The sequence below is a fragment of the Notolepis coatsorum genome (genome assembly GCF_963971535.1).
Source record: "Notolepis coatsorum genome assembly, chromosome: 18".
In the NCBI taxonomy this organism is placed as follows: domain Eukaryota; kingdom Metazoa; phylum Chordata; class Actinopteri; order Aulopiformes; family Paralepididae; genus Notolepis; species Notolepis coatsorum.
Genome location: NC_140182.1, coordinates 48532663 through 48546730, shown reverse-complemented (window position 1 = coordinate 48546730; position 14068 = coordinate 48532663). Strand labels below are relative to the sequence as shown.

Below are 14068 nucleotides of genomic sequence, written 5' to 3'. Positions count from 1 at the left end.
TATTACTACCTATCCTACCTGTACCCTCCCATCCATGCTAGGAATTTCCCAGAGGGGATTATTAAAGGAACACTTGACTTGACTTGTGGGTTCATATGGATTCAAAACACTTGTAATGAATGAACTTGGATTACAGCACATTACTTTGATTACATTATATAATCTAGTGTAGCTTCACAAGTCAATTAACACAAGATCCTTTATGGGTAATCATGTACAATCTCCGTAATCCTCCTGTTGTGTACACACCGAGTCACACCACCAAAGGAAAGGAATAGTTGTACTCAGCACTATCCAGCTGCTTAACCATTTAATGTTTTTCCACAAAGACCCAGAAAGGGATGAGAAACTGCTGAATGTCTGCAATGAACGTGACCGCGCCTCAGTAACTGACCTCTGTGTTGTTTTTGGCAGTGTGCTATATCTCTGCAATGACCCTGTCCTGCTTAGTGAACCTGGCCATGCTCATGAGGTCCATGGTTCTGCATCGGTGAGTTTGACAACAGAGCAGAGTACTGTACTTCCTGTCCTCCGGTCGTCCTCGGTCTCCTCCTTCATATCTTGTTTTCTATACTGTGAACCTGCTGAACAGCCTGTTTCCTCTGTTACACAATGATGGCCTGGAATTGGAGTTGCTGTCACTTAATGCAGATCTAATTATCCAGACAGGCAGAGTAGTGTTTCTCCTCTGTGTTAGCATGGATGTTTACTGCCGGCAGAGTAAAAAAAATAATAATACAGCTATTAACGATAAGAAATGAAATACTGTGTCATTACCCGGCCGAGATTATGTCGCATTAAAAGTAATGACTTTCTCAATTGGGCATTTAATTGAATGGTGTTAAACTCATTTAATCTGCCATGTGCTAATTTGCCTATTCTAATTATGATTTGGTTTCCGTATTGCGTGGGGGGCTCCATTGTCTTTCATACATGGTGATTGTCTTGTGTGCTCTCTTCATTAGGTCCAACCTGAGGGGGCTGTACAGAGGAGATATCTATAATGTGTATAACTGCCAGAGGAGTATCAGACCGTCCCGTCCTGCCCTGGTCTGCTGGATGGGTTACACCAGCTTCCAGGCAGCTCACCTCTGCTTAGGTATGGTTTCAGTTTTACACTCCTGTGGGAGTCACGTGTGGGAGTCACGGAAGACAAAAAGGACAAGGAACACTGTAAACCCAGAAAGAGACACAGTTTAGGTGAGAATAGCTGGGCTAACAGAGGGAAGGTCACTTCAAGAGCGTCCACCGCTGATTCATCTTCCACCGCAGAAACTGGTTCAGGGAAGGACTACTGCATAGTTATATAGTAGAGGCAAGAAATCGATGTATCCTACAGTCTAGAACCGAAGTGACTTTTGTAACGTACATGCAATGGACCTATCTCAAACCCTGCCCTTTATTCTTGATCCTCCGAGCACAACTGTTGCTTCAAAAGCAACAGCTTCCGGACGAGAAGCAACAGTTGCGATTGGTGGATCAAGAAAAGAGGGCAGGGTTTGAGATAGGTCCATTGGGTCCGTCGGAACTCTCAAAGGCTATTAAAACCGACGGATTGGGCTGCACTTTATTCCAGTTTAATGTCAGCTTCTGAACAGATTTAGTTTTTTTTCTTTTTCTGAGGCTCTGATCCCTCCCCTCCAGGCATGATCATTCAGACCATGGTGTTCTTCCTCTGTCTTCTGGTCGCCGTCTTCCTCATCGTCATGCCCATCCTGTATGGACAGAACCTCATGCTCTTCAAGGTCCTGTGGAATATGTGGTGAGTCACGTCTCGTGCACACTACCCTCCTCTCCTGCACACTACCCTCCTCTCCTGCCAGTGGTCTGACCCCCTACGTGGGTTCAAGCTAAAAAGTCGGGAAGAACGTGGATGCTCACATTAAATATTTTTGTCTCGCATGAACTACAACTCACAAATACATATACCATATAGCTAATATACTTACAAATGTACTCTTAAAACAGCTAATAACGGGAGGCAGGGTAGCGCAGTGGACTAAGCACTCGCCTACCACTGCAGAGACTCTGGGATCGAATCCAGCTGTCAGCGGTACCTCCGGCTTGGTCAGTCTTCCCTACTAACACAAAACCGGGTGGGAAGCCGGTGTGGTATTTGTCCTGGTCGTTGTAAACTGCGACTCCTACTGGTCGGTCGGGGCGCCTGTTCAACAGGGAGGGGATCTGGGGGAAATAGCGTGAACCTCCGTACACGTTACGTTCCCCTCATAGGCGGCGGGTGAGCTGGACATTAGGGTAGGCTATAGATGGGATGGGACCCCGCAAAATGTTCCCTTTTTCTTTTTTGCTTGCACGCAAACGGTGCTGTCCAGGTTCTGATTTCATACAATACACACACCCACGTCTACTAGGCTACTACAGCGAGCCCCACTCATTTCATATAGTGCAAATTAATTGTTCAAATGAAGGCATCCAATATGATTAACCATTGTCTTACCTTAATGCAACAAAAAAAAATCGACGTTTCGCGCATCAATGATCTTTTCTGCTTTAAGTTGGTCTGTGAGATCACTTTCAATGTGAAGCGGACTCAGAGTTGACCGTCTCTCCTGGCGCATATTGTTGTTCTTTTAGCCAGTTTCGGATGCGCCTCATTGGGAAAGACTGTTCACAAGTTGCGGTGCCGACGGCAATGAAGGAAACGTTTTCCGTAATTTGGATCTCATCATGCTTTGAAAACAATGTACATAGTAGCTCTAAAAAGTTTCCACGGTTTGATTAACTCTGACTCAGTCGCATCATGCCCTCGGCCTCAGGTGATCCGTGTTATGCCCAGGCGGCATGTAACTTGGAATGGAGTTCCAGGTCTTGGCAGCTCTCACGGAGAGGGCTGATTTGCTAAATGTACTTGTCCTTAATGGAACAGCCAAATCACCCGGTACAACAGTTCTGAACCCGAACGCGGAACTGCAAGTTTGTTGGTAAAAAACTACACGCAAACCTAGAGGTGAAAAATCGGAAAGTGGGGGTGGGGCTAGACCATGGAGGGTTTTGAAGACCAGACTGGCATCGGTTAGTTTGATGATGCGGCGTGATTGGTTACTGCCTGCAGTCTGGAATGTTAACGGCCACCACACCTACTGCCATTGACACCTTGGTTGGCCGACCCTTGCGTATTGTCACCACCGGGCTGCAGCAGCCCACACACACACAATATCGTAGCCTAGGCTGCCTATAATAATGCGCAGACTGGGTCGGCATTGCCTCCCCTGGCCTTATATACCCGCCGCCTATGGTTCCCCTATTGAAACTCCTCGCTGTCAGGTGAAAAGAAGTGGCTGGTGACTATCGGAGGAGGTTGTGGTAGTTCTACACCATCCCCAGGCCGACAGTGGGGCAATGCGGCAATGTGCACAACGACCAGGAAGGGGATTGGCATAACAATAAAAAATTGGGATGGGGGGAAAATACAGAAAGCCCAAAAAATAAATAGAATAAAAAAAATTAAAACAGCTAATAACAACATTAGCGTCTATACGATGTGGGTGGCCACATGACGCTGAGGCTTGAACTGGGGGTTGAGAAATCATACCCGAGTTTGTGACTAGGAACTCCAAGTCGAAGCACCGCTTCATTTAATTTCTCCTAGTAGGAATTTGGAATTTACATTAGATGTATAATGGAATGTAGCATAACACATACCTTGCATACTGTACAGTAAAATAGTGGCTCAGGATGTAGAGCAGGTTGTCTGGTAAACAGACGGTTCACGGGTCGATTCCAGCTCCTCCCAGCAGCATGTCCTTGAGCAAGACACTTAACCCCTAACTGCTCCAGATGAGCAGGTCGGCACCTTGCATGGTTGTCTCTGCTGTCGGTGTGTGAATGTGTGAGTGAATGGGTGAATGTACTGTAAGGCATAAGTTGTAAAAGCGCATTGGCATAAAAGCTGCTATATAAATGCAGTCCATTTACCGTTTACTTTGGTCTCCATATCGTCAGTCATGACATTGTATTTGTACCTAGTCTTCTTGTATTCTACATTGTATTTGTACCCAGTCTTCTTGTATCTTTACTAGATGTTGTATTTGTACCCAGTCTTCTTGTATCTTTACTAGATGTTGTATTTGTACCCAGTCTTCTTGTATCTCTACTAGACGTTGTATTTGTACCCAGTCTTCTTGTATCTCTACTAGAGGTTGTATTTGTACCCAGTCTTCTTGTATCTCTACTAGACGTTGTATTTGTACCCAGTCTTCTTGTATCTCTACTAGAGGTTGTATTTGTACCCAGTCTTCTTGTATCTCTACTAGACATTGTATTTGTACCCAGTCTTCTTGTATCTCTACTAGAGGTTGTATTTACATTTACATTTACATTTAGTCATTTAGCTGACGCTTTTATCCAAAGCGACTTACAAGTTCTGTACGTCATCAGGAAGGGTACAACTCTATCAGCTGAGTAACAATGTTCATCAAAGTTTTGCGTGTTACAGTGTAGGTTAGTTTATTAGGACATGTGCATGACAGTAAGGTTAGTTAGGGTTAGATTTTATTAAATTTTTTTCATTATTTCAGATAATGGTTGAAGAAGTGCGTCTTTAGTCGACGGCAAAAGATTGGACGGGATTCGGCTGTCCTAACTGGGGTGGGTAGTTCATTCCACCATTGTGGGGCAAGGACTGAGAATAGGCGGCTTCTCTTTGATGACCCTCCCGGAGCTTGGATAGGAGTAGGTCTGAGGCGGCCAGAAGATGCAGAGCGTAGGGGTCTTGAGGGTGTGTAGTTAGAGACCATTGACCGGAGGTAGGCGGGAGCGGTTCCCTTTGCTGCACGGTATGCCAGGTCGAGGGCCTTGAAGCGGATACGTGCAGCAATGGGGAGCCAGTGCAGGTCCCTATTTGTACCCAGTCTTCTTGTATCTCTACTAGACATTGTATTTGTACCCAGTCTTCTTGTATATCTACTAGACGTTGTATTTGTACCCAGTCTTCTTGTATCTAGACGTTCTTTTGTCATTTCAGGCCCTTCTTCCTGATGCTTCTCGTGGCGGTGCTGGTTCAACACATCACTGCTAGGTTCTGGTTCATCAAGAAAACAGCAGGCACACGAGACCTGGACAATAGGTAGGAGTGCATCTGGACAATAGGTAGGAGTGCATCTGGACAATAGGTAGGAGTGAATCTGGAAAATAGGTAGGAGTGAATCTGGACAATAGGTAGGAGTGCATCTGGACAATAGGTAGGAGTGAATCTGGACAATAGGTAGGAGTGAATCTGGACAATAGGTAGGAGTGCATCTGGACAATATGTAGGAGTGAATCTGGACAATAGGTAGGGGTGAATCTGGACACATGAGGCACATTGTCTACCGCCACAAACTCATGTATTATGTTCTCTGAAGTTATAGTATATGTTTAATGTAGGGCTGTCAAAGTTAGTGCGTTAATAACGTGTTAACACAAATGTGTATTAATGCCACTCATTCTTTTGAGGCATAATACACATTAAAAAAATTAAATAAAGATTGTTTATGCTAAATGCAGTACCTTTGTTTTTCCTGACAATATTTACCATTTTGGTTATTTATTTCATTTAATAATCACACATTTGCATAAAGCAAGCATATCTGTCCACTCCGATGTTGGAAACACTTGCAAAATATCCCTAGGTACATTTTGAACAGGTAAACAAGTTGTGAATAATGCGGGATTAATCACAGTTACTGTAACTATGGACAATCATGCGATTAAATATTTTAATCAATTGACAGCCCTGGTTTAAAGCAGTCCAACGTGTTTCACAGGGGCAGTCTGTTCCTGCTCACCTACCTACTGTTCCCTGTCAACGTTCTGGTTGGGGTGCTGCTGGCAGTGTGGCGGCTGGTCATCACTGCCCTGTTCAACATGGTCCACATGGGTCGCATGGACATCAGTCTTCTCAATCGCAATGTGGAGGCATTTGACCCAGGTGAGCCAGACATGCTGTATACATGCACAGATGGTAACCAGTATAACCAGTATGACCGTCCAGTGTTTCCATATTGCAGTACTAGCTAGTTGTAATTGTTATGTCAGTGCTTTCTTGATCCATACAAGTATTCTCCTCACTGTGTACAGTGTCATATACCGATCAGAGAGGACATAAAATACACTGTTTTAAAGTCAGACGGAGAATGTTATCATACTCATTACTGTTAATATGGAATGGCATGGGACACCTTTTTACACTAATAGCTGTCAGTGTGTGTGTGTGTCTCTCTCTCTCTCTCTCTCTCTCTCTCTCTCTCTCTCTCTCTCTCTCTCTCTCTCTCTCTCTCTCTCTCTCTCACTGCGAACACTCACAGCATAATGTAAGGTGAAGCAATTTCATCTGAATAAATGAATAAAATTTACTTACCCCACTTAGACACCAGAAATGGGTTTCTCGTCCACCTCACCGCGCTAGACGCTCGGCGCATGATACCCTTGTTCCATAGAGGGTGCTATGTAATTGCCAACCGATCTCAGAAAGCAGCCCTACAATATCAGACATCTGTTGTGTAAGAAAAGCCAGATGGTTAAAAAAAAGCTGTGATGGTATAGTTATCATGTGTGATGATGGTCTCCAAGCCAAACGCCTGCGGTGAGATCCTATGTGTTTATTGCTTTTGCCCAGTCGGCCTGACCCCCCTCCCTGTGTCTCCCCGCAGCCTACCGCTGCTATGCTCATTATCTGAAGATCGAGGTGAGCCAGTCTCACCCCGTCATGAAGGCCTTCTGTGGGATGCTGGTCCAGTGCGTGGGACAGGAGGGCCGCGCCGCACAAAAGATACGGGACGCAGAGGAAGGTCAGGGAGCCCAGACACCACAGAACACCCGCGGTAGAACTGACTAACGTACAACACGCACTTTGTATCTCGTCTGTCATACGACTTTTCATGGCACTAAGAAAAAGCAAATCTTCAGATCAATTCCCAGTGTATTTTTTTTACTTATATGCTTGATATTTGAACGGCTTTAATTTACCATATTCACACGGAAGGTGGGAACGGCCTGGAAAGGAACCCAACTTGAGCATGACATGAGAGCAAAATGGCCGTCGTGTGAATATGGTCAATGGGACCCAGGGTCGTGAAACTTGCTCACCACACAGAGAACCATTTTAAAACGTTCAATTCCATTAACAATGTGAAATATTACCGAAATTAGAGATACAAGGTCCCCCCCCCGACTGTAGCGTTGTGATGCAATACATACTATACTGCCGGTATTTTACAAGTCTATTCAGCATATTGGTCTGTACTGTACATAAAAATATAAATCCAGTAGAGCGGTAAAGAAGTGCACAGGGCAGACAGCTTTGTGTCTATTCAACATATTTGTATGTATTGTACATAAATATATAAATTCAGTAGAGCAGTAAAAGGAGTGTGGAATATTGTATTTCTCCTGAGGTCTTAAGAATGCAACTGCAGGCTCTTGGAAGCCGCTCTAAACATAATTAGATCATAACACCATCTTGCACGTACAGTAGGAATGGAAGCTTAGCAGGTCTGATTTAATTTGTCAGTGCAAATTGAGTCTCGATGTGGAATAATTTACAGGCAGGCTGCTGGCCTCAATCAGATCTGTCATAAACTAATCGGCCGTCCTCATGGTGTGACCACACTCTCCTGCCACCACCTGCACAGGGATGCTTCCACCCTAGTGAATGGACAGCCATATTTCATATTATGGAAAAGAAAACAATATATATATATTTTCTTTCTAACAGGAACAGGAACTGAGTGTCATTGTGCTGGATGTGCTGGTCACCGCTGTAAATGAAAATGAGCAATTACTGGCAAATGCACTATGATTCATCCCAGTCGTGACTTTTGGTTAGAATAACAAATTAGTTGGTCTCGTTGCTTGTTTTGGCGTCTAGAGAACAATGCATCACCATCATCGGTGATGATAATCTGCTGTAGATTAGCTGCATAGTATCTGATTACACAGATGAGCTGCTCTAATTGACTGTTTCATATTCATGTGGCCCAAAGGGCTGTGAGGTTCAGTGTGTTTAATAGCGAGGGCCGTGTGCTCCTGCCGCTCAGAGGATTACAATATGATTGCTTTCCATTATTTCTCTTCCTGTAGTGTCGAGCCGGTCCCCCAATCACCTTCCTCCAAAACATTAATGCATTTAAAAAGATTTGTTTTTTAAATGAAAGGAAAAAGGCCCTGTGACTACAGCGTGTGTGTCGCTGTCGGAGCCTCTGTACTGACACAATGTCTGAATGCCCTCAGGGATCCAGCTGGTCCAGCATGAGAAGAAACAGAACAAGGTGTCCAGCGCCAAGCGGGCACGCGGTCACTGGCAGCTCCTCTACACCCTGGTCAACAACCCGTCGCTGGTGGGCTCCAGGAAGCACTTCCAACGGCAGACCACCGAGAGCTTTCTGAACGGAGCCCTGAGTCGCACCGCCAAGGAGGGCAGCAAGAAGGAGGCGGGAACCAAGGAGGCAGAGGCTGCAGCCAGCAACTGAAGAGAATGTGACCCCCCCCCCCCCCCCAACCCACCCGTTAAGGATTGGCATGCCTCCATCTCTGGTTCATGGTTTTTGGGCAAATTGTATTATTTGTCCATACATAGATCTCTATGCATTTATTGACTTAAGTGCACTTATAGCGTGTTGCCTCTCAATAGTGCCATTGACTGAGTGATGTCCTGTTTGTCTAGAGATGTTCGTATGTTTGTATTGTCTAGTGTTGGTTTTGTTGGATGGGCAGAATCTGTAGTGTTGCAGGAAAGCTGTTAGTGTGGCACTTCACTCCACTGTCAAACCATTTATACAATGTTAGCATGTGTGACTATTTATGAATGTACAGAATGTTCTGTTTTGGGAGAATGAGCAAATATAAATTTTCAAATTTGTAAAATGTTTACACATTTTTCAGTGTAATTAACATTCATATTGAACAATGGTATGGAATAAGAATGCCAGACAAAATGACACTGTTTGTATTTCTTGAGTGTTTTATTTGTAGACCCTTACCTCTCTGATGAAAAACGTACCGTCTGCTTGTCATCAGTGGTTATGGTTTGGTTTCCTTTTGTAGGATGGTGAGAATGGAACTCTCCTGGCTCCTCATGATGCTCTTTCTCAATGTTGATGTACATGAAGACTGTTTCTGCATTACATTTCAAAATACCTGCTCTTGACTGCAAATATGAATACTTTTCTTTCTGTGATTTACTATGAAAATAAAACAACTGAGAGAAAAAGAAGAAGAAAAAAGTATTATTTGGACTATCTAGATTTTCATTTTCCATCATTAATTGCTTTTGGTTTCTCAGGTGTGTGAATTTGGTGCTGTTAAACCAAGCGAAATAAATTGGATTAGATCGGAAATAAATGAAGACAAATCTTTTTTTTTGTCTTGATAATGCTTTGATGTTGAGTGTAGCCTACAAGCAGGCGCTTCACGCGCCAGACTTCCCCGGTCCCCCCGTCAATAAATTAATAAATTATTTATAGCCTTAAACCTTTTTTCATTCACAAAGTAAAATTATGTTACTCAAAGGGAAATGAAGTAAAATAAGGCTCCCCATTTGTATCACCCGTTATCAGAATATAAAATAACTTCCATGCAAGGGAGCATGACAAAAAAAACAGGATGATTGTTAAAGCCTATACAGAATCCTTCAAATGGTGTAACTTGACCCGCTGCAATGTAAAGTTATCTGAAACTGGCCGAAACACTTTCGTCATTTTCTTAATGTCTTAAAAGTCTTATTAATGGTCGCAATTATTTTCTGAAGAAAAATACAGAATATTTTTTTGCGTTGGATTACCAGTAGCCAACGCCCACTTCTCCTGAAAAGCTGTTGACCTATAACCAGTGGTCAATGATAAATCCATAAATGCTTTGAGATATTTTATTTATTTCACGTACATAAAATTATATAAAAAAATCTTGAAAGATCACGGATATTTTTTTTTACAACAGTTAATCACAAAAACTCACTATGCATAAAAGTACAGTAAACGCGTTGATACTTCATAGAAACCAATTGTACTTTCGTAAAAAAGAGAATAATTTCAATTCACAGGGCTTACATCACAGTTTGACATTAATATCTAATAGTCCTATACGCTAATAAAAACCACACATGGGAATGCGTGTGACATGCCATGAAGTCTCCCGAAGAGAGAGGACACGTTTAGAATCATTGTAAAAAGCGAGAGTATAGCAAGCACCCGTGAGTAAGAGGTTAAATTCACACATCTTAAAGCCCTACATTACATTTACACAACATCTGTTGAGAAATACTTGGGTCCCCGCCGGTCGCCCCACACCCCCCACCCCGCAACAGCACATGCCTTGACACAGAAAGTGATTTCCCCGTTTGATAACCACACAACAATGGAACGGACGGTGCTACGGGCGCATCAGAGCGCGCTGTCCAGCACTCCGGTCTCCTGAAACTGATATGAGAATGAAATCACAATGTTACAACCTATACGTCCTGCATAAAGGGGACATTGATGTGTGCATTAACTTGTCAGTAACTATGAAGTCTGCTAAATTGTACACTAACCCGTGCTTGCATTGTAAACGCACTTTGAGGAATGTTGTTAGTTTTAATCTATTGTAAAATTGGCTGCCGGTGTTAACATATTTCAGAATCTCAGTCATTGATTGTAGCACTTTCTGAGGTAAAGTTATCTATCCACCTTTATCGGGGCTATCATTTTACGTGTAGTAATGATAGGCGTGTTACCTGCTTCAATGTAGGTTATAGTTAAAAGTAACTATTTTACAAGATCCTTCCCTACACCGAACGGCTCAGCGACTTTGCTGTTTGTAGTTGCCATTGATTTCCTCGGAGATGTTCACCGCTTCAGCTCCGAGTGGTAATCTGTCGCTGTACTCCGAGCCCATTTCGAACTCCTCTTGGTTCGTTTTCGATGAAGAACCGGGGATGGATTCCGTCACCACGCTGCCCTCAACATCCCCCTCCCCGTCGCCGTCTTCCCCGTCGCCATCTCCCTCCCCCTCACCTTCGCCCAGCTCGCTGGGGTTGAAGGTCTTCTCGGACTCCACAAAAGACGCGCGAGGATCAAAATCTCCAGCCATTTGTTTTTCCATCTGATCCGGATTCTGTGCTTTCATAATCAGCTTGTATGTCTTCCCTTGATACTTATACAGTAAGTGGCAGCAGGTGGCCCCCAGCAAGGGGACGGTGGCCAAAGCCAGTAAAAAGGTGCTGACGATCACGATGATCAGCAGAGAGGGGATTTTCTTCCTGGTTGTAAAGACGACCTGAACTTGGCAGTCCTGCCCCCCATATGTGAGGCAGAGAGTGTAATTGGTACCAGCCTGCAAACCATGGAAACGATAGGCATTGACACCCTCCTCTATTTTGGACCATTGAACCATAGAGTGTCCGTTGCCAGTATTAACGCAGAGATATAACATGTCCAGGGGGGCTTTCTGAGCTGAGGACTGGTAGAGACTGAACACCTCCTTATCCACTGTCTCCAGGTTCTGGCTGAGGTGGAGGTTAGACTTGCTGCTGGGAAGCTGCAGAGGGTTGAGCTGAACTCGGGCCTCCGTCTCCGACACCTCCAGCGCGATGACCCCAAAATCAAACGTATACTGCTTGAGGTCATCCAGGCTCAGGTTGAAGGCGTGGTTGGAGATGTATTCACTCCCGTCACCCACGCCACACTTGCTGGTAAACGCCGGGTCCTTTGAAATGTCACCGGCCAGCTCCGCGTCGCCGCGCTTGGCCGACGACCCCGTGGGGAGGCTCTTGGCCTTCTCTTCAGATTTGGGCCAGTTGATGGCGTTGGTCTTGGAGCTCTTCGGCCCCGCGGGCTTGTTCCCGGACGGGCGGATCTTGTCCACCGTGGCGTCGAGCACAGAGTTGGTGGCGTGCTTCTGGGTGCCGGCCACCGACACTTTAGCGGCGCTCTCCGCCTTGCCTAACTCGTTGACCGCAAGACAGCTGTAGTTCCCGTCTTCCTTTTTACTCACACGGGGGATGATCAGGGTGCCATTTTGAAAGATGAGAAACCGACCGTTGGTGGTCTTGTCGTTGACGGGTAAGTCGTTTCTCTCGGTGGTGGACGACAAGCTGAACCCAAACTGTTCATTTCCCACGGTGACCTCCCAGCTGACCTCTGGTTCCGGGTTCCCTGTAGTCTCACAGTTCAGGGTCACCATGAAGCCCTCGTATACCTCTGTGTTCTGGATGTTGGGCTGGTAGGTTAGAGTGACAGTGGGAGCCTTGCAGTCCAGTTTGGGCATCTTTGTAACCAATGCGCCTTTCAGCTGTTCAGGGGCCTCGCATAAAATGGATTCCTGCTCAGGGACAGTGATCTTGGTGTCTGCCATCCAGTCCCTCAGCCATTCCAGGCTGCAGGAGCAGGTGAACGGGTTGTTATAGATCTGAAGGTGGGACATGGATGAGAGGGCACTGAAGGTGCCCTGCGCGATGGTGGCGAACTTGTTGTTGTTGATGCGCAGTGACCTCAGGTCTTTCAGGGTGGAGAAGGCCTCCTTGGGCATGGTGATCATTTCATTGTTATTCATTTTCAGGAGCTGCAGGGCTGTGAGGTTGTACAGATCCTCCCATGGGAAATTGACAATTTTGTTGAAGCTGAGATCCAGGTTTCGCAGCTGGATCAGCGGGGCCAAGCTGTCGCTCTCCAGGGTGACTATCTCGTTGTGGGCCAGCCAGAGAGAGGTCACCTGAGTGACATTGATGAAGCTTTTGGCCTTCAGTAATGTTATCTTATTGGCAGAAAGACTAACAGTGGTCAGATTGGAAGGCAGACCTACGGGCACCACTAGCAGGTTCTTGTAAGCGCAGTCTGCAAACTGGTGGGCATATTTGGCCAGGCAGCTGCAGGGCTCTGGGCAACACTGCACGATGCCAGTCACAGTAGTCCAGAAGGCAAGGAGCTGCAGGAGCTTCGGCGCCATTTTCAGCATCTGCAAATTCAGTTACCGGATGTTAGCTGGATTATCAGACATATACTATTCATATATGACAAGTTTATACAAAATCCCATAATGTTTCATGCCTCAGTAGTATGTAGCCTAACAGTCTTTTAAATGTCTGTTATTTTAAATGCCTGGGGATGTGGTGAGATGATAAAAACATGATGCAATGTGTTAAACATGACTATAAATACAAGGTATAGCAAAGTGACTCAATAACTATAACAACAATAACCCCGCTGCTACTGCTGTAGATTTGAGTGGAGGCATCAAAGTGATACATTTTCCAATTAATAACAAAACAGCAAAGTTCCTCGTTCTCATGGACTGTTTCACCAAAAGCACTGCACAAACAAGATACACACTTTGTTGTCGCCTTGGACATCTATTTAGGCTACTTTAAATTTTTCGTGTACACCAATACAGTAAGATTGAGGCTCTTTAATTAAATGGAGAGTCGGGCAGACCTGGTTACATCTATGCGCGCGCGTCGACACAGACGCTGCGGACGCTGTCCATTGTCCTGAATTGGTTTTGTTTGTGGTTATACTCTTATAACCGTTGTTTTTCTTTTAAACGACAGTATATGATATTCCCATAAATCATTATCATTGCTGTGTGGCCAACTGCACTTCTGACAAGTGCTTTGTAATTGCTTGCAGAATCTTGATAAACGCAATTAGATTAAACGGGTGGAAATGTCGCCTTGAATTATATGGATTGTCTTTTATTGCGACGATAACTGACATACTTTTCAACTTATTAAATCATCTTACCTGTCCAATGTCAACTTCCACTTCTTGGGGGTTTAATGCTCTCTCGGAGTTCAAATCTTCGGAGGGGGAAATAGAAAAAAAATTAATGGTCAAAGTACATCATGTTTTCGTATATTGTGGATCCGTTCACATGACTTTTGATGTTTTGAAGACAGCGATAGCATTGAGGGTGGGCGATGAAGGCAACATTTTTCTCCCGGTGAGATGCTGTGCAATCCGATGGCCCTGTTTTCCCCTCTCCACTGAATGTGCGCTCCAATGCGCGTGCCCGCAGTAGCGGAGCAAGAGGAGAGGTTGTGAACGCGCAGCCTCTCCCATCTCACTTCTCGGTATTAAAGATACAGAAGCTCCGGGTT

The 14068-nt window shown here is 44.9% G+C and overlaps 2 protein-coding genes across 2 annotated transcripts in view; one reads left to right on the top strand and one right to left on the bottom strand.

Annotated features, from left to right (window-relative positions):
* Window positions 1–8994, top strand: part of stra6 (signaling receptor and transporter of retinol STRA6) — a 45434-nt gene extending 36440 nt beyond the window's left edge. Inside the window, exons 11-17 of the mRNA XM_084335357.1 lie at window positions 415–490; window positions 966–1099; window positions 1645–1762; window positions 4985–5086; window positions 5766–5929; window positions 6651–6788; window positions 8230–8994. Of these exons, the coding sequence (XP_084191483.1) occupies window positions 415–490; window positions 966–1099; window positions 1645–1762; window positions 4985–5086; window positions 5766–5929; window positions 6651–6788; window positions 8230–8468 (971 nt within the window). The 3' untranslated portion in view covers window positions 8469–8994. The remainder of the gene's footprint in view (window positions 1–414; window positions 491–965; window positions 1100–1644; window positions 1763–4984; window positions 5087–5765; window positions 5930–6650; window positions 6789–8229) is intronic.
* A 1779-nt stretch (window positions 8995–10773) lies between these two features.
* Window positions 10774–13843, bottom strand: islr2 (immunoglobulin superfamily containing leucine-rich repeat 2; the record flags this gene model as incomplete). The annotated part of the gene is made up of 2 exons (XM_084334555.1): window positions 13713–13843; window positions 10774–12927 (listed from the first exon to the last, which is right to left on the bottom strand). The coding sequence occupies exon 2, from the start codon at window positions 12925–12927 to the stop codon at window positions 10774–10776; it is 2154 nt and encodes a 717-aa protein (XP_084190681.1). The 5' UTR covers window positions 13713–13843.
* Window positions 13844–14068: the final 225 nt, after the last annotated feature.